The following is a 23551-nucleotide window of genomic DNA, read 5'->3' as shown; positions in this document are numbered from 1 at the left end:
TGCTATGCGGAAATCCTCCATTTGGCCGCCATTTTCGCCGCCTTGGTAAGCGAGGAAACTGTGCAAAAACACTGCGGGCAGCCATTTTTTCTTCCGGTGGCCATTTTGGAACCGCCGATCAACTGTTGGGGAAACATCGCAATGCGAAAATCGGTAAGCGAAACGCTTACTGATCATCGCAATGCAATGTTTTGGCATTCAGAACATCGCAATGCGATCGCTTTTGCAATTGCAAAATCCGCATCGCTATGCGGATTTGTCGTTAAATGGGGCGCTCGTTATGTGAGGCACCACTGTATTTAATGTAAGTTGTGGCATTCCTATGTACGATCTTTCCTGTTCTCTCTGTCATACTATGGCACACAAGTTAGGGAGAGGCATACAGAACCTCTTTCAGCCCAAGTGCTGAACTCAGGTTCAGATAACATTTTGGAGGCTGCTAACCATTGGACCAAGGGATAAAAGGGGTGAGACCAAAAATACCAATATATTTAAGCATAAAACTTTTACTGCCCGTAACTAAGTTTTAGGAGAAACATTTCAAACTTTTAGAATGGGGAAACATCATTAAAAAATTCAGAAAGGCACTTTGAGACCAGGAAAAACTATTTTTAGATGCAAGATCTCAGGTTTGTCTTGGACAGTGTTTGAGGGGTCCAATAAAATGCTGTGTGTAATCTGTCCTATTTAAGGAATAAATGTGTTTCTACTGAAAGGAAGATCAAGACAGGGATATTCCATGTCATAGCTTTTCAGAATGTACTACTGTGCAGCTTGTTGACACAGTAATCTCAATCATGTTAAAAAGCACAATTGGTTTTAATTTATCTACAAATCCAATAACATTGATCTTGAAACATCTAGAAAGAGAAAAAGATGCTAACATAGAATTCCAACTTTTCAAAATTAGGTTTCTTCAGTGCAAATATTCAACTGGGAACATGGAGGCTTCCTCCCAGAAAGGCACTGTGGGTGTCAGTCCTATGTTCCAACTGCTATGTTCCGTCTCCTGTTTCATTGCTGCAGTATCCAACAAACAAAGGTTCTGCTGCTACTCCACGCCTGTAGGAGACAGAAGAAGGTGCATCTCATCTCTTGATACTGAATTTGCATACCAGCCAGTGATAGTTAAGTTTAGGAAAGTGCTTAATTTGAAAGGTTTTGTTCCTGGACCTCTGGCTTCAATGTAGCAGTGAAAACATTTAGGCAAGCAATATATTACAAGGCTAATAAATTTAAGTTTCGCATTGGCACATGCCTCCCCTCAGAGATCTTATGCTGTAATTGTTCAGAAGTCACTTACTGAGGGCAGCAAGTCAGAGATGTGGTTGGTTTTTGTTTTTTAAAACATTTCTGTATCTCCCATCAACAAAAGGTTCAGGAGCATCAGGAACCAGGGAGAGGCATTCAGTAGCCAAGCTCCACAAGAACTTTTGTCTTGCAGTCACCCAGAGAAATGTCTCTGAAAAGTTCTCTTAGGTGTATGTATACCACTGCAGTAGCTATAGTAAAATATCTTTGCTGATAATTAATTCTTAAAGTTAGCCCTTTCATAGATCTCAGTGCTCTGAGTTGAATAATATATAATGGCTAACCAGATGAATAAGCCAAAGACTCCTCAACCATTCAGTAGCATTCAGACTACAATATTCTAAACTCAGGTCAGCCTTAAATCACACCATGTGGAGATTGCTGGTAGAGGAACTGATCCTTTGTATTCTTAACGTCTCAGTTTCTGGCAATAATCTCATTCAATGCTTGAGTGTTTGCCAAATGAGCTGGGTAGCAGTGTACTTAAACTCTTCAGGCAACTGATGAGTTCACATGTGTGAAATCACAACAGGTGACAGGAATGGAACCAATTTCCTATAAGGAAAAATACTCCTTATATTGAGCAGGTCCCTCAAATGAAAAAAAAAACCCAAAAAAACCCAAAATGCGTCCCCTGAAATTGCTTTTACAGTGAAAGAAGGGACTAATTTAACCAACTTGACCAATACAGAATTCTACAAATCAGACTAGGAAGAGCAGTATAACAAAATGCTGAAAAACAAATTATTTCTAGCTGTGCTGCCATCAGGGAAAGTGTGAAAAGAGATCTCTTCTTGATCTCTGAAACCAAAAAGTTTCTAAATGCCTTCTTAAAACACATGAGGCCAAGTGCAGACTGCTTTATCTGAATAGTAGCAAGCTTATTTAGGATCAGAACAACTACAAGCAGGGGTACAAGAAATTTGCAGAGCATCTGTATACTGTATTATTTGTGGTTCAGAAATTTGGCTGTTGAGACTTATTCCAAATATGCTATCAGATTGCAGCCCAATGTTACACAACTTCTTACCTGAGCATACGACAGCGATGTTCAGTAAGTCTGTTATAAGCATCTGCAATGTCAGTTACATTTTTACTGCTCCACAACCTCTCACCAACAGCACTGGCCCGAGGCCTAGAGTTAAAGAAGAATTGAGCATTGAATTGCATTTTATAAAGAACCAATTTGCTCTTATCTGTTTAAACCTGGTTGAATTTGGTCAAAAGCCTCTGCAACAAAAATGTAATAAAGTCTGTACGGAATGTCTTAGAATTGAATCCATGGTTTTTATCCAATACATGAGTTAAAGCTTGCTTATCTATGAACTGGGCTGTGGAGATGGATCTCAGCTCTCCCCGCACACAGTGGGTGTGTCATGCTTGCGCAGGGGGCATATCGCGCTCACACAGGGGTGTCACGCTTGTGCAGGTGGTGTGTTGCACTCATGTGCATGTGCGACACCCCCCCATGCATGGAGCCCACCCCCCCAACAGGTCTGCAGTCCCAAAAAGGTTGGGGACTGCTGTTCTCGAGAGTTGTGAGCATGGACATCTTTTTAAAAAAGTTACACTGTATAAGTACAGAAATCCTAAATTTCACAATTGCTTCTTTAAGCATATGTAAATTTTATAGCACAAAACATCTACCCTGTTTCCCTGAAAATAAGACAGGTTCTTATATAAATTTTTGCTCCAAAAAAAACATTGGGGATTTTTTTTCATGTACAGTGGTGCTCCACATAGCGAAGATAATCCATGCAGCAAAAATCGTCGCTATACGGATTTGTCGCTATGCGAAAATAAAAAGCCCATAGGAATGCATTAAAACCCCTATGGGCAAAAAACTCACCTTTACGCGGAAATCCTCCATACGGCCACCATTTTCGCTGCCCAGTAAGTGAGGAATCGGCACGAAAACACAGCGAGTGGCCATTTTTTTTTTACCTGGCGGCCATTTTGGAACCACTGATCAGGTGTTGGGAAATCATCGTTAAGCAAAACAGCTTACTGATCATCACAAAGCGATTTTTTCCCATTAGAAACATCGCAATGCGATCGCAAAAACAATCGGAAAAAATTCATCGCTATGCGGATTCGTCGTTAAACGGGGCACCCGTTAAGCGAGGCACCACTGTACAACAATATACATTTATTCAAATACAGTCATGTCATCTTCTTCTGGTTGCTGCACAATGATGGAGGGCGGGATTTCACTTAACTGGGGCTTATTTTTGGGGTAGGGCTTATATAACAAGCATCTTAAAAAATCATACAGTGGGATCTTGACTTACGAATGGCCCGAGTTACGAACATTTTGACTTACAAACCGCTCTCATAGGAAAATATTGACTTGACTTACGTACTTAGATTTGAGTTACGAACTGAAAAAAACCTGGAAAAAAAACGTGGGAGGCAGGGAAAGTGCAAAACTTGAACTTTCATTTAACTGTTGGCCAGTGAAAAGGGTGCCTGTCTGCTTCCTCACTCCTCCCCGCGTTTAGAGAGTGGATTGGGAGACAGTCTTCAGACTGCCTGGTACTGTACTGCCTGGACTGTATTTTCCCTGCCTTCCCTGAACCTTTCTTGACCTAAGAAAAAAAGAAACAAAATATTCCCCTCTAGTGGTCGAAGGCGGAATAGCAGCTTCCCATTAGTTTCTATGGACAGAAACGAGCAGATACGGATCAAATGGTTTTCAATGCATTCCTATGGGAAATGCAGATTTGACCTAAGAACTTTTTGACTTGAGAACCGCCTTCCAATACGGATTAAGTTCTCAAGTCAAGACCCCACTGTACTAGGGCTTATTTTCAGTTGAGGTCTTATTTTAGGGGAACAGGGTATGTGCTATATGCTCACGAGTTTTTTTTTACACTTTACACTTAGGCAGTACAAAGATTTTTAGTTGCTTACATATGCTGTAAGTTAAATTATTTTCCAAACAGCCAATTTTTTTCAGCTACAGAAGGATATATGTATTGATTTGATTTATATCCTGCCCATCTGGTCTGGTCGACCACAGTTGTTTCAGTGCACACATGAAATACTGCTATAATGTGAGAGTATTATTCTATCTGTTGAAGGCAAACAGGAATAATGTCTGGAATTTCTTGTGTGAGGCTGTCTCAGTGCTGGAGGCAATTTCAGGTGGCTGCAGTTCTGTGCTTTTACCCTCAAGCCTGAAAAAAGCCCACTTTCTCACTTCACGAGGACTTCTTTCTTTGCAGATAGGTAGGTAAGCTCTAAAGCAGTTTTCAATAGAATACACCAGATGGGCGGGATATAAATTGAATAAATAAATAAATAAACTCTGATTTAAGATTTTCTGATGAGTTAAAAATCAGACAGCCTCATTAATACAATTAGGTCAGGGTGGGGGTGGGGAATCAAGCGGTGAGCTATACCAGAGTCTTGGTGTGAGATTAGTTGCATCCACATATTCTCCCCAAAGACAGGCTTCTCCACCAACCACGAGTTCTTTCTGTGCTCTGCAACCTGTGTTTAAGGAAGTGAAAATGATCATTTCATCATTTAAATATAGTCTTACGCTGATAAACAAGGTTACTGGGTCATGACTAATTTGAAGATGTCAACTGATGTGAGTTGCAAACTTGTTTGATTATTATTCTGGTTCAGCTGAACAATGCAAGAAGTCAAGGTGACCAAGAATCAGGGCTAATGTTTCTTATTACAGTTTATCTTTTATTAACTGGAATCAGAAAAAAATGAAACTACTTCAACTGCAACAGAACTTAAAAAGTAAATTGTTTCCTGTGACCGGTCTCCCTTCAAGAGCAGCTTGTCTTGCCTGATTAAGGCAGACTAGAATGCTGATGCTGGAGAATTAATTTGTGTGAAAGGAGAGACTGGATGAGTAAACACAAATGCACAAATGAGTAAACACAAGGTTTCAATCTATTTATGGCAGTTTAAAACCAGAGTTGCAAGAACACACAATTCTCCCATAAGATGTAATGGGACATAAATATGCCTACTTTAAATTGCCTCAAACCCACAGAAAAAGACAGCTGCAAGTTTTCAACACACCAAGGAAATCCAGCGGTTCGACGCTATAGTATTTCTTCCAGTCCTGGCCATAACTAATGTAGTCTAGGTACCAGGGTGCTGCTAAGATTGCAGGATGCCCTTCTTTTGTTACTCTTCTCAGTTCTTCTTTATACAGAGTCCCCATCCACACTTCAACTATAGTGTCTGGCTGCAGCTGAAAAGATAGTAGCACAGGTTATTCGCATGCAGTCAAACCACCCTTGCACAAGTGCAGTATCTGAAGCACATCATAGAGTTCAAGGCAACCCTATTTCCACCCCTAAATACTCCAAGAGAAGACTAAGGTGTTACAAGGACGTGACCTTGTGCACTTTCAGTCTCTCCATCTAACTGTCCCTCCCTGCACAATATGAATTTAGCAAGCTCTGGCAGGCAAGTAACCATGTTAAAAGGGAAGGCGGACGGTGATATTGGAGATTAACAGTGTCCTCCAATTCACTATAATCTGCATGCATGCTGGAGTTGAGATCACTGTGACTGTTAAGTCCTATGGGGATTCTTCAACAGACTGATGTTAACACTCATTCTAGCAGGGGGTTAACTAATTGTATCTATAACCTATTTTGCAACTAACACAGACACAAAAAGTTTGGATAGATTCAACTGCATAAGCTAATTATCATTCCCTCTATTAATGATGTAACACTGTCATTCTTCTATTACTCATATTTATGGATGAGTGCAGGAACTCCTGTAAAGAAGAGAATGGCAAGTACTAAAAATATTAAAAGCATCAAAAATAAAATAATAAGTAAACATGTGTATGAAGGACATATTAGATGAGATTCTACTGCTGATATGTGCTGGCACAAAGGCAGCGATGTAAATTGCAGCAGCAATTGGCTCCTACTAGGCATCCTTCAGTCTCGAGAGACTATGGTTACATGCTCTGAATAGCAGTCTTGGAACAGCGTCTAGTGTGGCTGAAAAGGCCAATTCAAGAGCAACAATCCCTTCCACACTGAAGACAAATACAGTCTGTCCCCTGTCCAGCTCCCTGATTTTGCTGGTTTCAGGACTGCCTCTTTGCCATGGCCTGCTGAACAAGTGGCTGAACGCTCAGATGTCAAAATTTCCCATCTATTGAGGTCCATGGCATATACCAAGATCCAGGTATACAGAGCTTGTGTCCTGAGTACACTCCTGTACTGCAATTGGCTAGTTACCGTAATCTTTATATTCCTTGTTGCATGCCAGTCCCTTGGTAAGTGATAAGGAATATGAGCAATGAGTCCTTGATTAGTTGCTATTTCCCATTGTGATTTATGATGTTAACACTTCTTCTGGCATTCATAAGCAATAAGATTCTGGACATTCACAACTCTGAATTTTTATAACCTGTTGGATCCAGCCCACCTACTGTGCCCTAAGTCCCTTCAGCCTCCTAAAAATGTTATACAGTAAATCAGGGGACTGACTTTTGCAGAATGCAGTGAGGTGTACCATTAAGTGAGTGGGAGATCCCCAAACAATCTTCAGGGAGCAGACTACTATCAAAGAAGGCTAGTCCTGCTTTTGAACAATTAATTGAAATGCATGAAACTTCTCTTCTCATCGAGGTTGTTCCATTCATGTCACCAGAAGGGGAGGATTTTCTCCTTTCCTCTATGCATTCTAAAGCATCTCTAGATTTTTTCCTTTAGACCAAATCTAGTAGGGGCTGCACTAAGGAGGAGAAAGGAAAAGTACTGCAACGTTGGAACTCACTCTCTTTATTTCAGGATCTGCTGCCCAAATGATAAGATTTATCCAGCTGTAATTTCAGTAAAGACTAAATCAGGTGACAGCTTTTAAAAATGATGTGAAAGGCCTTTATGGCCTTTTCCACATATTGGGTACTTTGGAAACATTCAAAACAGCTATGCTATAACTCAGATTTTGCAAAAGAGGCAGATTTTATTTTTCACACTGCCTTGGTACTAATTATTCCATACAGTTTTGGAAAAGTTTAAATATATAAATAGATCCACAACAGTTTTGTCAAAAGAAAAAGACAAGTTATTGCAAAATAGAGCAGATAATCTTTTGGCACTTACCTGAACCCCATTATCAAAGACCTCTTGCCAGACTATGGATTTCTTGTTAAGAGAAGATACCATATCCAATATCCTAGGACAAAGGGACCGGTGAAAAAACTGTGATACATTTTTCACTTATTTATTACATTCATGCCCTATGAAAGGAAAGACAGGGGAAACAAACAGCTTCCAATAATTATGCTGCTTCTTGTCAAAAAATTTAAGAAAGCAGGGCAAAAATATTAATTGATCTGTATAACTTATTTTTCTTGTTCAAGCCAACAGAGACAAGACAATCAATTCAACTAGCTCAAATTAACCAAGATTTTGTTTATGCTGACTGTAAATAAAATATGCTCTTTTGTAGTCCTGAAATGATGTGACAGTTGAGAAGCTTCAGGTCACACATTCTCTCAACCCACCAAAATGTCTGGCAATAGTAGATATTTGAGGGGGATAAGACGGCAAGCAGAGGAAATGGCAAGAATAAAGTAAGTGTTCCCACTTGGATGACCAAGAAACTCACTTCTCAATATAATAGGATTCCAGTTTTGTATAACTATGCGAAAATCCTCGCTCCTTCATGAATTCTGACACATCAGGATTGGACCTCCTGTAAAAAGAAAGAAAAGTTCTTGAAAACACATTCCACATCATGGAGAAATACAAATGGGATGTACCGGGACAGCTGTACTGGAAAAGACTATACAACTCCCACACCTAAGAATCTTCCGATGTGTTTTCATAGAGAGTTTAGAGGCCTCAGGGAACCCTTGATAAGTAGCTGCTGAAGATAAGTATTTGAGGAGGAGGCTAAATAACTAACTTATTGTAATACAATGCAAAGGCTTACAGGAGTTTCAAGCAAAGTATGGCTTGTCAGAACTACAGTATCTCTTTTTGTCACACTTTCCTATTAGACAGATTTCAGATTTAATAGCAACTGTACCAACAAGTGAAGTCCACCTCATCTCCTCCTAAGTGGATGTATTCGTCAGGAAATACTGTCCTGATTTCTTTCAATAACTGAAGCATGAAATCATAAGTTGTATTCAGAATGGGGTTTACTGGTCCATAAGAGCCGCTGGGATGTTCTCCATTGTAGCATGGTGTGAGGAAATCTTTTTGCCCTTAAATAAAACACATACACTATCTTCAGAAGATGTATGCTTATCACTGAATGCCATACACACTTGGGTGGCTTATGATCATTTCAAAAATAATGCCACAAATTTAAATACAAATACATTTTTCACATGACATGGTCAAGAACACAAAACAATGTTTCCCCAGCTCTTTCAAGGTTGAACTTTACGCAGTGAATACAATTTCTGTGAAATAAGAGATCAGGAAACATGTGACTCACAGGAGCTTTGCATTTATTTGACACTGTTAGTCATATTATTCCAGAGACTGTTTCTGTTCTGCATTCAAGGCTACTGAAGATTTGTTTTCATTTCCTGAGTCACCTAAAAATTAATCAATGGTGTTGGTAGAAGTCTATCATAGCAACCATATCTGATCATTCATCCATCCATTTAATCAGTATTGTCCTCAATACTGGCTCCCTTGAATTTCAGACAGGAAAATAAGAGCACTGTTTTACTAGCTAATAAAATTTATCATGAAACAAAAGGAAAAAAAGATACAGTAAGACACAGTAAATGGGTATAGAGTTATACAACTTATTTCAAGGCTGTATTCAATGCTTTGTCAGAGTGATGTTTACAGCTCAAAGCAAACAAAAACAAATCAAACGAATTATACGAAGTGTGTAAAGAATTGTATACTAAGGAATTAAACAGCTTTGGGTACTAAAATCTGTAACTTTTCTTTCTTGCTTTGTATTGACTGAGTTCCAAAAGGGCTTTTTCAGTATCCACAGCCTTTCTGAACCATATGCATCTCACCTTTTCCCCAAGACTCTGTGTGCCCTGGGGTATCAAACTCTGGGATGACTCTAATACCTCGTAACCGAGCATAGTCGATCACTAAACGGACATCAGTGGGAGTGTAAACATGGTTGTATGAATAGGCCCCCTGAAAAAAATATCCACATAGCAATTATTTCACATTATGCTACAAAATTTTCAGTAAGTGTAAAAAGCAGATTTTAAACTTGACATTACCCCCCCCCAAAGGACTGTAATGCATATTAGTTGTCCCTTCAAAAGTTTTAGTGCATAAAATATTTTATTGATCATCAAAACAGCCTTATGAAGTAATTTTGCCTCAGAGAGGTACAATTTATCCAAAAATTATACTTCTCTGAAGACCTATAACTCTAGCAAATAATAACTCCAAAGCCTGTTCATTGTTCTTGTGGGTCAAAATATATAAATAATGTCTTGCATTTGGTTTCATAGGTGTCCACTAGTCCATGACTAAAGTATATATCTATGCCCAGCCTAGCAGGGATACAGTTGTGTTCAAAATTATTCAACCCCCACTGAAATTGAATGTTTTGGCCATTTTGACATTGATTTTGATCATTCAGTCATCTTGCTTACATTTACATGAAAGAGGCACTTGTAGGTCAGAGAAATATAACCTTAGGTTTATAATGAAATAACCACAAATGTCTTTTCTGTGCTCACATCATTATTAGTTTTTATTCAACCCCCAAGTGACATTCAATCTTAGTACTTAGTACAACATCCTTTTACAGTTATAACAGCTTTTAAACGTGAAGCATAGCTTGACAAAAGTGTCTTGTCGCGATCTACGGGTATCTTCGCCCATTCTTCATGGGCAAAAGCCTCCAGTTCAGTCAAATTCTTAGGCTTGCGCACTGCAACTGCTTTCTTTAAGTCCCACCAGAGGTTCTCAATCGGATTTAAGTCTGGTGACTGCGATGGCCACTCCAAAATGTTCCAGCCTTTCCTCTGCAACCATGCTCTAGTGGACTTGGAGGTATGCTTGGGATCATTGTCCTGTTGAAAGGTCCAACGTCTCCCAAGCCTCAGGTGTGTGACGGACTGCATCACATTTTCATCCAATATCTCCTGGTACTGAAGAGAATTCATGGTACCTTGTACACGCTGAAGCTTCCCTGTACCTGCAGAAGCAAAACAGCCCCAAAGCATTATTGACCCTCCGCCATGCTTCACAGTAGGCAAGGTGTTCTTTTCGTCATATGCCTTGTTCTTCCTCCTCCAAACATAGCGTTGATCCATGGGCCCAAACAGTTCTAATTTTGTTTCATCAGTCCACAGAACACTATCCCACAACTTTTGTGGTTTGCCCACATGACTTTTGGCATACTGCAGTCAACTCTTCTTATTCTTGGGAGACAGCAAGGGGGTGCGCCTGGGGGTTCTGGCATGGAGACCTTCATTACGCAGTGTGCGCCTTATTGTCTGAGCTGAAACTTCTATACCCACATCTGACAAATCTTTTTTCAGTTCCTCAGCAGTCACACGGGGACTTTTCACCACTCTACGCTTTAGGTAGCGCACAGCAGTCGAAGTCAGCATCTTCTTTCTTCCACGACCAGGTAGCATTTCAACAGTGCCCTTTGCCTTGAATTTGCGAATGATGCTTCCTATGCTGTCTCTTGGTATGTTTAACTTCTTTGCAATCTTCTTATAGCCATTGCCCTTCCTGTGAAGACAAATCACCTCTTCTCTTGTCTTCCTGGACCATTCTCTTGACTTCACCATGTTTGTAACCACACCAGTAAATGTCTAGAAGGAGCTGAGTATCACAGTCATTTTAAAGCTGCCTAATTGGTGCTTATTATGCTTGATTGGTGCTCGGTGACATCCACAGGTGTTTTCAATACCTGATCGAAAACACCTGAATGAACCTCTCTTCTTCAGAGTGGTAGTCTTTAAGGGGTTGAATAATTGTGGCAATGAAGAAACCACAAAAGAAACATTTACTACTGTATTACATAAACAATTGATGTTATTTTAGTTGCATTTGGTTCTTTAAAACATCCTTGTAGGATTTCATTCTGAATACAATTCCAAATGTACACTATAGTCCCTAAACCCCTTTACAGCATTGGGGGTTGAATAATTTTGAACACAACTGTAAACCTTGGCATTTCCCCTGGGGCCTGGGCCTCATTTTTAAAGTTAAGAACATAAGAGGAACCCTCCTAAGTCAGAATCGTAGATCAGTAAACCAGGAAGGGACTCCAGGGTCATCTAGCCCAGCACCACTAAAACAACCCTGACAGGTGACTATCTCAAACTAAAGGTCTGCCTAGTCTATCATTTTGTTTCCCACCATGGCCCAACAGCTCATTTTAAATAATCCAGGTAACATCAATTAAATACGGTAGCCAAGATAGAATTATTGATTTAATCCCCTATTTTATTTGCTTTGCAGTCAGCTTTTATACACTACACTTGATGCAGGTTCTAATTCTTGTTCCAGCTTTACACAATACAGTGGGGTCTTGACTTAAGAACGGCTTGAGTTAAGAACATTTTGACTTAAGAACCACTCTCACAGGAAAATATTGACTTGACTTAAGTACTTAGATTTGAGTTAAGAACTGAAAAAAAACCACGTGGGAGGCAGGGAAAGTGCAAAATTTGAACTTTCAGTTAACTGTTGGCCAGTGAAAAGGGTGCCTGTCTGCTTCCTCACTCCTCCCAGCGTTTAGAGAGTGGATTGGGAGACAGTCTTCGGACTGCCTGGTACTGTACTGCCTGGACTGTATTTTCCCTGCCTTCCCTGAACCTTTCTTGACCTAAGAAAAAAAAAAGAAACAAAATATCCCCCTCTAGTGGTCGAAGGCGGAATAGCAGCTTCCCATTAGTTTCTATGGACGGAAAAGAGCAGATACGGATCAAATGGTTTTCAATGCATTCCTATGGGAAATGCAGATTTGACTTGAGAACTTTTTGACTTGAGAACTGCCTTCCAATACGGATTAAGTTCTCAAGTCAAGACCCCACTGTACCTTTCTTTTCTCTCAATGTTGAAATAACACTTAGGCCATGTCAGTTTGAACTTTATTTGAAAAGGCATAATTGCAAGTTTCTTACCATCCTAAATGTCTAAGAACAAAGTTTGCACCTTAAGTCACATTATGTATTTCATCAGGCTGCAATCTATAATCAGTCAAAGCACCTCAGTCATCTTAAAATTTTCACAGAAAGCCAAAAGAGACAAAAGCTCAAATCAGTGCCATGTGGTTTTCCCTGTTTTTTTTTCTGATGTTGCCACTTTTTTCTTAGGTTTTAATTCTTTACTGATACGTCTATCTCATGCAATATGAATAAATAATAAACATATAAGGTTCAATAACAAACATACATTAAAGCATACATACTTAAATGAATCAGTTTTCAAACATCACATGCTTCCTTGATATTAAATAACAATTCAATTTTTTAAAATCAGTTTTGTCCCAATTTTTTATTATCAGTTTTCCCCCACTTTACACTCCACGTATATTTCCCTATGAGTTAAATGGAAATAATCTTATTAATCACTTGTTTTGTTGCAATATGTTTTCTAGAGAACCACTGCTAATAGTACTCATTTACCAGCAGGAGGCCTTGGCCGTACTCTGAGCTCTCATTCACCTGCAACAGACCAGTCTCTGTTGTTCTGCTTCAACAGCTATTCCTCCGAAAGTTGTTAACAATGCCATTCCATTAGAGTCTTTTAAACAGTTATTTACTTTTTAAAAATTCATTTCCCCTGAAACCTTTTTGTAAAAAGAATTTTAAAGTAGAGATTTTCAGAAGATTCCAAATGACATTTACTTACTTGGGCACTCAGTTCAGGAAAAGTGATGCTCTGATAAGGAAAAGACTGGTCATCTACTATGTGCCAATGGAAGACATTAAATTTGTTAAAAGCCATGGCATCCTATGATATGGAAAGGAAAATAGTATTTTAGGAAGGCACTCTGCAATCTGAAGTTGTTAAACAGGGATTTGTATCCATTTCAAAACTCATGTTCTGTTATGCTTTCACCCATAAAGCAAAGCAACCTCAACACTTCTCCAATCTCTACAATATTCTAGATACTGAAAGACTTTTGGTAACATACCCAATCTAAACTACATTCTATAACGTGGAATACATTTTCCCCCTAATAAGTGTCATCAGATGCTCTTATTTCCCAGTAACATTGCTTTATTCCTTTAAAGCAGCCAGCAAATCTGATTGTAACGATCTGGAAACAATACAGATGCCACAGCAATCATAAATTGGACGACATTTATTTGAAGTATAATAAGCTGTTCCTTGAATGTAAGCATCCTAGTACCTTCTCATGGAGAACCACATTATGGAGCAAGAAAAGAAGAGACTGTTTACGTGATGGGAGCATGACAATGGAGTACACCTTCACCCCCATGAACACTGATCCTGATATTACAAACATTTTGGCACCAGGTCAAAACATTTTTATTTACACAGTCAGTTTATACTGGTTATGTGCACTATTTTACTGCTGCCTCTTTTTTAATTAGGGCCTCTTGTTTTATTAGTAAGATTTCAAAACAATGCATTTGTACATGGCATGATTAATTCTATTCATGCTTCTTTGTATCCGGCTTTAGAAATACTTATTTAGGTACTGTACATATCTCTGAGTAAACATATTCCCTATGTGAAAAAGAGGGAGCAGTAGATTCAACATGCTCTAGTTAACAATCAGCTATCAATACTGGAGGACACAGCCATTTATGACTGATATATCATATAAACAGCATCACTCCTGTTTTCAATAAGCAAATAGGAAATCGCAGTTTAAACTGTCACAGCAGCCTCTGCAGAAGATGGGTGCAAAGAGTGGTGGAGAACCTGCTCAGCTTTCAGCTTACCAAATTGATTAGGATACTTTTCAATGGCAAAAAATGCCTTGATGTGTCAAGCAAGATCCCTCGATGAGCAAATCTTGGAGAATCACTAATGTCAGATTCATTGATGAAGAACTATTAAAATAACGGAGAGAAAAAAGAGTTCAACAAATGGCAAGGTTTAACTTTGTTGGTAAGACAGCAAAACATACAAATGAAAAATACACCTGGTTTTATCCAAACAAAAAAGGAAGTACAGATTAAATTCAACTCAGATTTATATAAAATTCCAAGAGAGTCCATCACCCATAGTCAAAGTAAAGAACCACCTTGTAAGAAAGTTTTTCTTCAAAGTGGTTGTTCTGGATTTTTCGGGCTCTTTGGCCGTGTTCTGAAGGTTGTTCTTCCTGACGTTTCGCCAGTCTCTGTGGCCAGCAACTTCAGAGGACAGCAACCTGTGCTCTGGTGTAGTTGGCTTGGGAGTGCAGAAAATACTGCACTCCCAAGCCAACTACACCAGAGCACAGGTTGCTGTCCTCTGAAGCTGCCGGCCACAGAGACTGGCGAAACGTCAGGAAGAACAACCTTCAGAACACGACGAAAGATCCCGAAAAACCCAGAACAACCATTAGATCCCGGCCGTGAAAGCCTTCGCGAATATATTTTTCTTCAAAGATTTAAACAAATCTCCCATCGGCTTCCACAGGAAAGAAATTGGTTTAAAAGGGATTAACAAAACAAAGTACTGCCAGTGTACTTCCAAATTTCAGTTGAAACTTTAAAAGGTTTTGGACTATTTCTAGAAAACATTCTGGCCCAAGCAGAGAATAATTCACTAACGGAAGAGCAGTCAGTGAGAATGAGGCTCTCTGTTTGGTTGCTACATAGGAAGATCTTGAGTGACCTTAGATGAAGCTTATGAACAGAAGTAGCTTTAAAGTACCTGATGCCAAACTCCAGAGACCATACCAACATCAAACATCAGTGAAATGGACAATCAAAATCCTTTTCCCAGAATCTTAAAACAAAGTGGACTAGACAAGTACTTTTGGAAAATAAAGAGAAATGAACAAGTTAATGTATGTTCCTGGAAATGTAGCTAAATCTCCAGGAGACACACCATTTTTTAGACCAGGACAGGCATTAAGAAAAACAGGGAGTGTGGCCTGGCCTATATACTAGTAGAGCCAAACTCACATTCAAGCTAGCATCTTGCCTTGAGGAATATATTTATTCATGGCACTAGTTCAAATTTAAGCTCCCTCCAAACTTCTTTTACTGAGCATTTTACTAGAAGGTGCTCCATTTTCTGAAGCCTCTAGTAAGAAAAGAAGCTTCAGTAGAGGCATACTATGCCTTTTAACCAAGAAGCTGACAAAGAACCAGGAAAACCTCACACTGGAAACCACATTATATGGCCAATACCCTTTTGCATTATGTGATCACAAAAGAGCGATGTGTTGCATGATTGTTGATGAAAGAATGTTCTGCCAGAGTGAATGAAAGCTCATGTGATTTTTACTTATGTTCCATACAGTATACTAGCCTATGGTCTTATATGCGGCCGCAATGAGAAATGTAGCTAGGATCCCCAGTCAAAGCAGACCACTACGTTAGAGTGGGAAAGCTATAAGAAGTAAGTGCAGATATTGAAGTGCTGCTTTAACCTCCTTCTGATTGGCAATGCCCTGCTACACTGCAGCATCACAGCAACCTCACAGGACAGAATAGTCACACCTGAAAGCACTAATAACAGTTACTATGCCCAAACCCGAGTAAAAGTCCAAATTATTAGCTGTAGTCCACTGTACCATGAAGAATACTCACACTTCCATAGTCATCTTCATTTACTAATTGGCTGAATGTTTCTAAACCTAGAAGTCAAGGACATTAGATTATAAATCATAATTATTGAAGTAACACTTTGATATTCCAAGGAAGTGGTAAACATGGAAGCACAGATAACATATGTCCCTTGCTCTTAAACTTCCAGATCTCATCCAAGGAGAGGAGACATGGAATCCAAGCAGTACATATTTGCTCTCTCTGTGATGGCACATAACCCACAAGTTCTCTCAAGGAAAAGTGTGCCCTTCTCTTCTTTGGCTGAGACCTGGAAACATGGGATAAGAAAGCATAAGTCACTCATGCTTCCTCTTTCACCATATCCTCTAAATATCTGAAGAGGATGAAGAAACGAACAAACCAGTCATAAATACAGTGCCTAATTTTAATAATAACCAAATGACATTTTAAAGTTTTTCTTTCCCTCTAGATAGCATTTTTTCTTCACACTGAACACAAACAAGTTATGCCAATCTTCCTTCAGTCACTGAAGTACCCACATAAAACCCACGGTTCTATCTTATTCACACATTAAATAAACATGCATCTTCTAAGATCCAAATATGAACTGCTGGGAATAAATGAGGGGTGGGGAATCCTGCTGCCTTCATGCTCCACTGAAGACTTCCTAGAGTATCAGGCTGGCTATTATGAACAACAGGAGACCAGATACTTGGTCTTAATTGGCAGAGTATTTCTTATTTTATGGCTTACCTCTTAATGCTCCCCACACTTTGCTTGCCTTCAGCACAGCTGTAGGTTCTGAAACCTGGAGCTGATCTTTAAGGGAAAATGACATTGTATTATTTCAATAACAGAAATTATGAAATGATCATTTTGCCTTTCATGTTCTTAATGTTGATGATGTGTGATAAAATACTTCATAAAAGTTTATGCTCCATAAAATTTATTTAGTTTTTAAGGTACTGCAACTCTCTTTCTGTTTTTGGAAACAGAAATGTTTTTGGTTTTTACATATACCTTTCCCATATTCTCTCAGAACCACCTGTTAGGGATCTTATGGGGCTGGAGGGTCAAGGAAAGCAAGACTGGGATCCCCCTCTAACTCTCCATAACTATTCTTGCCCTTCACTCAAATACATAATAGTAGCACAGGAAAGGGAGGATTAAAGAATCCCCCTCCTGCACAACTCCCTTCCTACTGCTCAGCTAGTATGGAAGGAATAAATAAAAGCACTATTATTTTCTTATAAGCACAGGGAGTGATGTGGTAGAAGTGATGTTAGAGGGATGTGGTGGCAGGGATACATGGTGGTGCTGTGGGTTAAATCGCAGAAGCCTCTGTGCTGCAAGATCAGAAGACCAGCAGTCGTATGATTGAATCCATGTGCCGGAGTGAGCTCCCGTCACTTGTCCCAGCTCCTGCCAACCTAGCAGTTTGAAAGCACGTAAATGCAACTAGATAAATAGATACCACCGTGGTGGGAAGGTAATGGCATTCCGTGTCTAGTTATGCTGGCCACGTGACCATGGAAACTGTCTATGGACAAACGCTGGCTCTACGGCTTGGAGTTGGGAATGAGCACCGCCCCCTAGAGTTGGACACGACTGGAATAAATATCAAGGGAAACCTTTACTTTTGCCTACAGGGAGTGACTTGTCTGAGCAGGGCTACTCTTCAGAATGGTAGGTCTCATTAGGTCTGCATTTTCAAAGCACCTCCCCCTCCTGGGGCAGAGAAAATCTCCAGAGCCTCTGTGAGCTATATGAAAAGTGGCAGAGGGCCACATGTAACCCAGATGCCACTGGTGGCCCACTCTTCTCTCAACAGACTCATAAGATTTTTCTCTTGTTAGGTCTGTGTAACTTGTGACCACCCACTTAACAGCTCCTCTGTTTTAGCAATCTAAATAGGTGGCAAAAATCAATAAGGCTAACCTGATATAGCTGCCATAAAAGCCCATTCTGAATAGTTTCTTAAAATTAGTAACAATGCCCAACAAAAATGCAAGCAGAAGTGTGTTATTGTTCTAGAGAATATGTCTCTTTTCTTTCCTCATGTTGTAGCAAAACCAACAAATATTCTTGTAGCTTTTCAAAGATTGACCAGTTTTATTTGACATAAACTTTTATGGACTGCAATCCACCTTTCTTCAAATAGAATTCTCACCCTCCATTTCAGCAATGTTCATACATCAGTTTAGGAACTAACATAAAGTCAACATTTGTATTCACAATGATCTGAACAGGAAGTTAAATGTTAATCACCCTCTATCTTAGAAAACAGGAAGTATTCAAGGTCATGAAGCCACAGGGCTGCATCCTTGAAACTATACTTATCCAATTAAATTAAAAGGACCACACGAAAGCTCTATGTTTAAGGTTCAGAGATGAGTGTGGATCATTAAGTAGTCTAACCAGCGCCATCTATGCAAAAGAGGGTCGGGGAGATCAGCAGGTTATGCAGAAGTACAACTGTTGCATGTAGGTGTGTGGATAACTTGAAGGTGAAAAGCCCAAACAGGCCCAAAGAGGATTAAATATCTTCAGTGGCCACATAATGTTGCTGGACTATTTGGGAGAAAAAAAATGGAACAGCTGGCAAGGGGAATGGAAAGGACTGTCCTTGAGTAGATAACTAGCAAGGCCAACTAACTAAAACATTGACACTGCATGAAACAAAATTTCTCCTGATTATCTGAAACCCATATATCTACTACCATATTTTGCCACTCAAACCCATCTTGTTTACTACATAGAAAATCACCAAAAAATGTGAATCCTATCCATGATATTTTTAACTGAGCCAATTTATTTATTTCAGTAACTCACTCAATAAATTATTAAATAAGGTATAAAGTCTTGAATAAGGTGATTATTACAGTCAACTATGTATGATAGGGTTTGGGAAACATTTTAGAATGTGTTGTTGTTGTTTGATTGTTTCCACCCCTGGTCTACCTCTCCCAAAATCCCTCACCCAGCAGCCACATAGTTTGGGGGATTCTTGCCGCAGCACATCAAGAAAGACAAATTTCCAAGCTCCGTAAACAAATATAGGAATGAGGATATCCTCAAAATGCAGTCATGAATCAACACAGTTGGGAAGAAGGTTCCACTAGGCCACATACATCCCCACTGCCAGATACTCACAGGATTCATCTGATTCAACACCCGGGTATTTATCACATTCTGAATCCTCAGAAGTTATAATGACTTGAAGCGAGAACAGCTCTGTTTCAGAAAGAGGTTGCTTCTCATCATGATTCTGCCATTTTGAATATCCAAATATATATCCATAATATCTGGAAGCAAAACCAAATGCTTTACTTTATGTCCGATTTCTATCAGCAAACACCAAAGGAAGTTGTTTAAAACATTAGGAAGAACTTTCTGATAGTATACGCTGTTTAGCAGTGGAACAGATTGCTTAGAAAGGTGGTAGACTCTCTTTTGGTAAAGGTCCTGAAGCACAAATTGAATGGTCATCAATGAGGGAAGCTGTAGCAATAGGTTTCCTATCTGGCCCTTGATGAAAGTACCTTTGAATTTAACAATGCTATGATCACAAGCAGGGGAGGCACACATCACAGAACAGCCTCATTTCCATAGGTTCTTCACATTTTCTGTTCTACTTAGAGAAGGTGAGAGGAATGTGCACCAACAAGTTTAACTTTGCATGGCATTCACTCCCAGTTCATGGAGACTACTGTTCAGGCATACTTCTCATCCCATGGACACATTCCTCGCTCTTCCTCATTAGAAAAGCGGAGTACAGAGGAGTACGAGGTAAATCCATGAAAAGTTGCCACTTCAAGGCATCCAAACAGGAAGTGCTGAGGGAACTGTTGCCACATCATTTTTAATTTTGGGAAAGATGAAGGATTCAGGGAGCCAGCTCCCTCAGGAACCAGTGCTTCCAAGTGCTCTTGAAGATTCAACTCAACCCTTGCCTTTGCTGTTGGGGAAGATGTGAGACACTTGGATAACACACAGGTAATCATGTCCTGTCTGTATTCTTAATGCAATGAACTTGTCACCGAACAAACAGGCCTTTTCAGGATGCTTCCTCTCATCTCTCGCAATGCACCATTACTCACATAATATTGGTCACAAGTAGAGATGGGCACAAACCTCAGTTCAGAGATTTGTGCTGGTTCGTACATATGGCACCACAGATGCCGTACTCTTCCTCTGCCTCCCTGGCCAATACCACACTCACCAGCTGGTCCACACACCTCTCGTCCTCCTCTCTGGCTGTTCAGCAAGTCCTGCCTCCTTGTCAAGAGTGGGCAATGAGCCAAGGAGGCAAGGCAAGGAAGCCCATGTTCCTGCCAGAGTCTAGCTGCAGAGCTGCAGAGGAGAGGAGAGCATGTTGGCTGGTGAGTGGGGAGGATCCATCCCGGGAGGTGGGGGAAGGGAGTGTGCAGCACCTGTGGTGCAGTGCATACAAATAGACACGAACCTCCAAACTCAAGGTTTGTGCCCATCTCTAGTCACAAGCTAAACAGAGTTAGTGGTATTTAAACAAATGCTCCAAGTATCTGGAAGTGAGTCATGGCAACTGGACTTCTTTCATTTGGTTGAAATGTTTTGCTACTCATCCAAGTAGCTTCCTCCTACCAACTCTCCTGAAACTGAAGATGCTGCTTGGATGAGTAGTGAAAAGTTTCAACCTAACAAGAAGTCCAGTTGCCATGACTCAACTTCCACATAACCACACTTGGATAACTGAGAATCTTCTCAGATACAAAAGCCCCAAGGAAACATTTGACACCAAATGTTTGAATATCCATTCTGTGACACCAGAATGCCACAGACTAGTCACTATGGGAACGGTGAACTCCACTGAACAGACAAATGTACTTTTGTTTAAAACATCAGCCTTTCTTTGCTTCCAGATGTAGTATATGATTCTCACTATTCCCAACTGGCTAGAGATTACTACTGTAGCTCAAACATCTGGAATGCATCAGTCTGGGCAAGGCTGGTTTATATGACCGTCATTTACTCTAAGGTGGAAGAGATGCTCAAAGGATGTTGACTCTCAGATAACTTCAGCTTATTACACTAGGAAAAATTATTATTACCCAGTACAGTTGATAAGAAATCAATCATCATTACAAAGTCACTTCCTGATGGCTGCTGGTTTGCGGGGGGAAATGCTGGAAAACCTTCAGGAACACTGTTTAGAACTACTCTCTGAAACTACATTTTTGGTACGTTTTTATTCTAGCAATCTGATAGCATTCAATACACTCTATCACTGAGATTACTGTAGTTCCTGCAGTTATTCATATTCGGTGTCATATACCAAGTGGGCAGATGGAGGATACTAAGTAATCCTGTACCTTTACAAACATGCTGGCAAGGCATATTTGGGCAGGTACAGACTGTCATGCATCATCTTTCAGATGTGATAGTAGGTATACCTACCTAACTCTTAAAAAAGGACAGTTCCACCCTTTTTTGCATTTCACCACTCAGAACTCACACCTATTAAGCTAGCAAGGAAATGAGGTGGACTCCTTTCCATTCCCCCCCCATCATGGTTCTTAATCCTGTGCAGTTAATCGCTACAGCACACACAAAAACTCAGTAAATTAAATACTTCACCTCAATACATCACCAACCACAGATGACAGTATCAATAATTTTAACAGGACTATCTCATATTTTGATGTACTGACACTAGACTTAGATTACAACTGCCATCACCCACAGTCAGAATGATATTGGAAGTTACAGTCCAATCTAAATGGAATACATTCAGTTTCCATTAAATACATTAGATCCATTAATGGTAATGCAGCATGATAAAGCCCAGGCCATAGGCCATCCCCCTAAGTGCTTTGCTTGCAAGCTTTCACAGGCATCTGCCTAGAAATACACATGGATCTTGATCTGAACCAACAAGCCAATCTTTTCCGCCACATCATCTTCACCTCACAGAATGCACGTCAGAATTTACTTGCTTTTTGCTAAACACACAAGAGCTATTCTTGGAGTGGGACAGGGAGTCTCTTGGCAATCCATGGAGCACCTTGAAAAAAGATTCTCCTTTGCAGTGCAAAAAGACAACATTTCAGAGTTGGAAGAAACCACAGGAATAATCTAATCCAAAACCACATTCAACACAGAACCTCCAGTGTTGCAGAAACCCTGACAGAGGTTTTCCCAGTCCATGCTTACAATGCATATAGCAAATGACAAGCTATCTCCTCTTCAGTCGGTCTGTTCAGTTGTGGGAAAATTAAGAAGCTCCTTTTAATGTTTACACAAAATCTCATTACTTGTGATTTCTGTCCACTGATTGCACTCTTGCCCTCTAGAGCAAAAGATAGTGCTGTCTGCTCCATCTCCTACATCAGAGTTGGGAACTGGGAACCTTTGGACCTTCAGGTGTGTGTATGTGCTTCCTCACCCTGTCACAAGCTACCTATGGCCCATGATAGAGGATTGTGGGAGCTGTAGTCCAAAACATTTGGAGGGCCAAAACTTCTCTGTCCCAGTTCTCTGTAGACAACCCTTCATATACCCTGTCCATTTCCTTCTCCAGCCTCTCCTCCAAGAGCAAATTCTGTTCACATGGGTTCCATGCAGAGAAGGTACACTAGACAGAGAGAAATACTGGATAGTTCAGTGGTTTAGGTATCTGGCTGCGTAGCCAGAGATTGGGAGTTCGATTCCCCACTATACCTCCTTGGCAGGGGCTGGAATCGATGATCCCTAGGGTCCCTTCCAAGCTCTGCAGCTCCAAAATTATAATAAAAGCCCCCCCTGCCCCTTCACACCGCTCAGCCCAGACCAGGCGGGCGCCCGCCCGCTCTTTTGAAGCTACGGCTTCCCTCAAAAGGGGGGGGGGTTCACCTGCGAAAGGCGTCCTGCAATAAGGAGCAACGCGGTCCCGCCGAAGAGCCCGAGCCATGGAGGATCTGGAACCGCTTGGGCGCCAGCTGGAGCCGGGCTGGAGAGATGTGGAGCGAGCGGGGCAGAGGCCAGAGAGCGCCGAAACGAGACGACTCGGGCACTGTCGCTGAGGCAGCTAGCGTCGCCGAGACCCACCACAGCACCCTCAGCAGCTCCATGCCTCCAGCGCCCGCCTCTGAACCGTCTGCCTGCCGGTACGGAGGGCCCAGGCCCAGCCCCAGCCGCCGCGGTCACCTGACCGGAGAGGCTTCCCTCAGCAGCGCCGAGCGCCGCCTCCCTCATTTCGGTCGCCGAGAGGCGGAGAAACACCCTAGTTGCCTTAACATTACTAAGGCGCCTCATTCAAGAGGGAGGCAGCGCGCGGAAAGACCTTGCTGTCTGACAATACCGCTGTCGTAACAATACTGAGAGTGATGTTCATAAATTCCTTCCCCTGACATAGCTGCCTTCTCTGGGCAAGGCTCGGTCGTTCCCCTCACAGGCTGAGGAGAGTTGGCCGCAATGCTTCCCCCCCTCCTTCCTCGCTCTCTTGAATAGCCATTGTTTTGCTGTGGTCCATCAAGAGCATCGGTTGGCCTTGGAACGAACCCGCCCGAGGCATTTTTGTCCCAGAAGCAAATTAATCGAACAGAATCCAGATCTAAT

At 40.8% G+C, this 23551-nt stretch overlaps 1 protein-coding gene and 1 long non-coding RNA gene across 3 annotated transcripts in view; one reads left to right on the top strand and one right to left on the bottom strand.

Annotated features, from left to right (window-relative positions):
- Positions 1-800: 800 nt before the first annotated feature.
- Positions 801-23148, bottom strand: HEXB (hexosaminidase subunit beta). 2 transcript variants are annotated; one of them, XM_020804042.3, is made up of 14 exons: positions 22847-23148; positions 19130-19281; positions 16730-16795; positions 15998-16044; positions 14195-14305; positions 13131-13232; positions 9308-9437; positions 8347-8527; positions 7924-8010; positions 7416-7488; positions 5359-5533; positions 4716-4806; positions 2342-2446; positions 801-1062 (listed from the first exon to the last, which is right to left on the bottom strand). In XM_020804042.3, the coding sequence occupies exons 1-14, from the start codon at positions 23062-23064 to the stop codon at positions 996-998; spliced, it is 1605 nt and encodes a 534-aa protein (XP_020659701.3). In that variant the 5' UTR covers positions 23065-23148; the 3' UTR covers positions 801-995. The 2 variants fall into 2 exon arrangements, with proteins under 2 accessions (XP_020659701.3, XP_078240632.1); XM_078384506.1 differs by having other exon boundaries at positions 15998-16283; positions 22847-22919.
- LOC144586372 (uncharacterized) overlaps positions 14993-23551 on the top strand; it is a 580628-nt gene continuing 572069 nt past the window's right edge. Inside the window, exon 1 of the long non-coding RNA XR_013541159.1 lies at positions 14993-15109. This is a non-coding gene — a long non-coding RNA (uncharacterized LOC144586372). The remainder of the gene's footprint in view (positions 15110-23551) is intronic.

The sequence above is a fragment of the Pogona vitticeps genome, chromosome 2 (assembly GCF_051106095.1).
Source record: "Pogona vitticeps strain Pit_001003342236 chromosome 2, PviZW2.1, whole genome shotgun sequence".
NCBI classification, from domain to species: Eukaryota; Metazoa; Chordata; class Lepidosauria; order Squamata; family Agamidae; genus Pogona; species Pogona vitticeps.
The sequence above is the reverse complement of the archived record's forward strand: the minus strand, read 5'-3'. Positions and strand labels throughout refer to the sequence as shown.

Excerpts from the sequence above, each read along its gene's own strand:
- HEXB (XM_020804042.3), bottom strand. The coding sequence starts at position 23,064 with ATGGAGCTGCTGAGGGTGCTGTGGTGGGTCTCGGCGACGCTAGCTGCC. Across the intron at positions 16,045-16,729 it reads AGTGTGGGGAGCATTAAGAG|GTTTAGAAACATTCAGCCAA; the intron begins GTAAGCCATAAA and ends CTTGACTTCTAG. Across the intron at positions 8,011-8,346 it reads GAGGTGGACTTCACTTGTTG|GAGGTCCAATCCTGATGTGT; the intron begins GTACAGTTGCTA and ends TTCTTTTTACAG.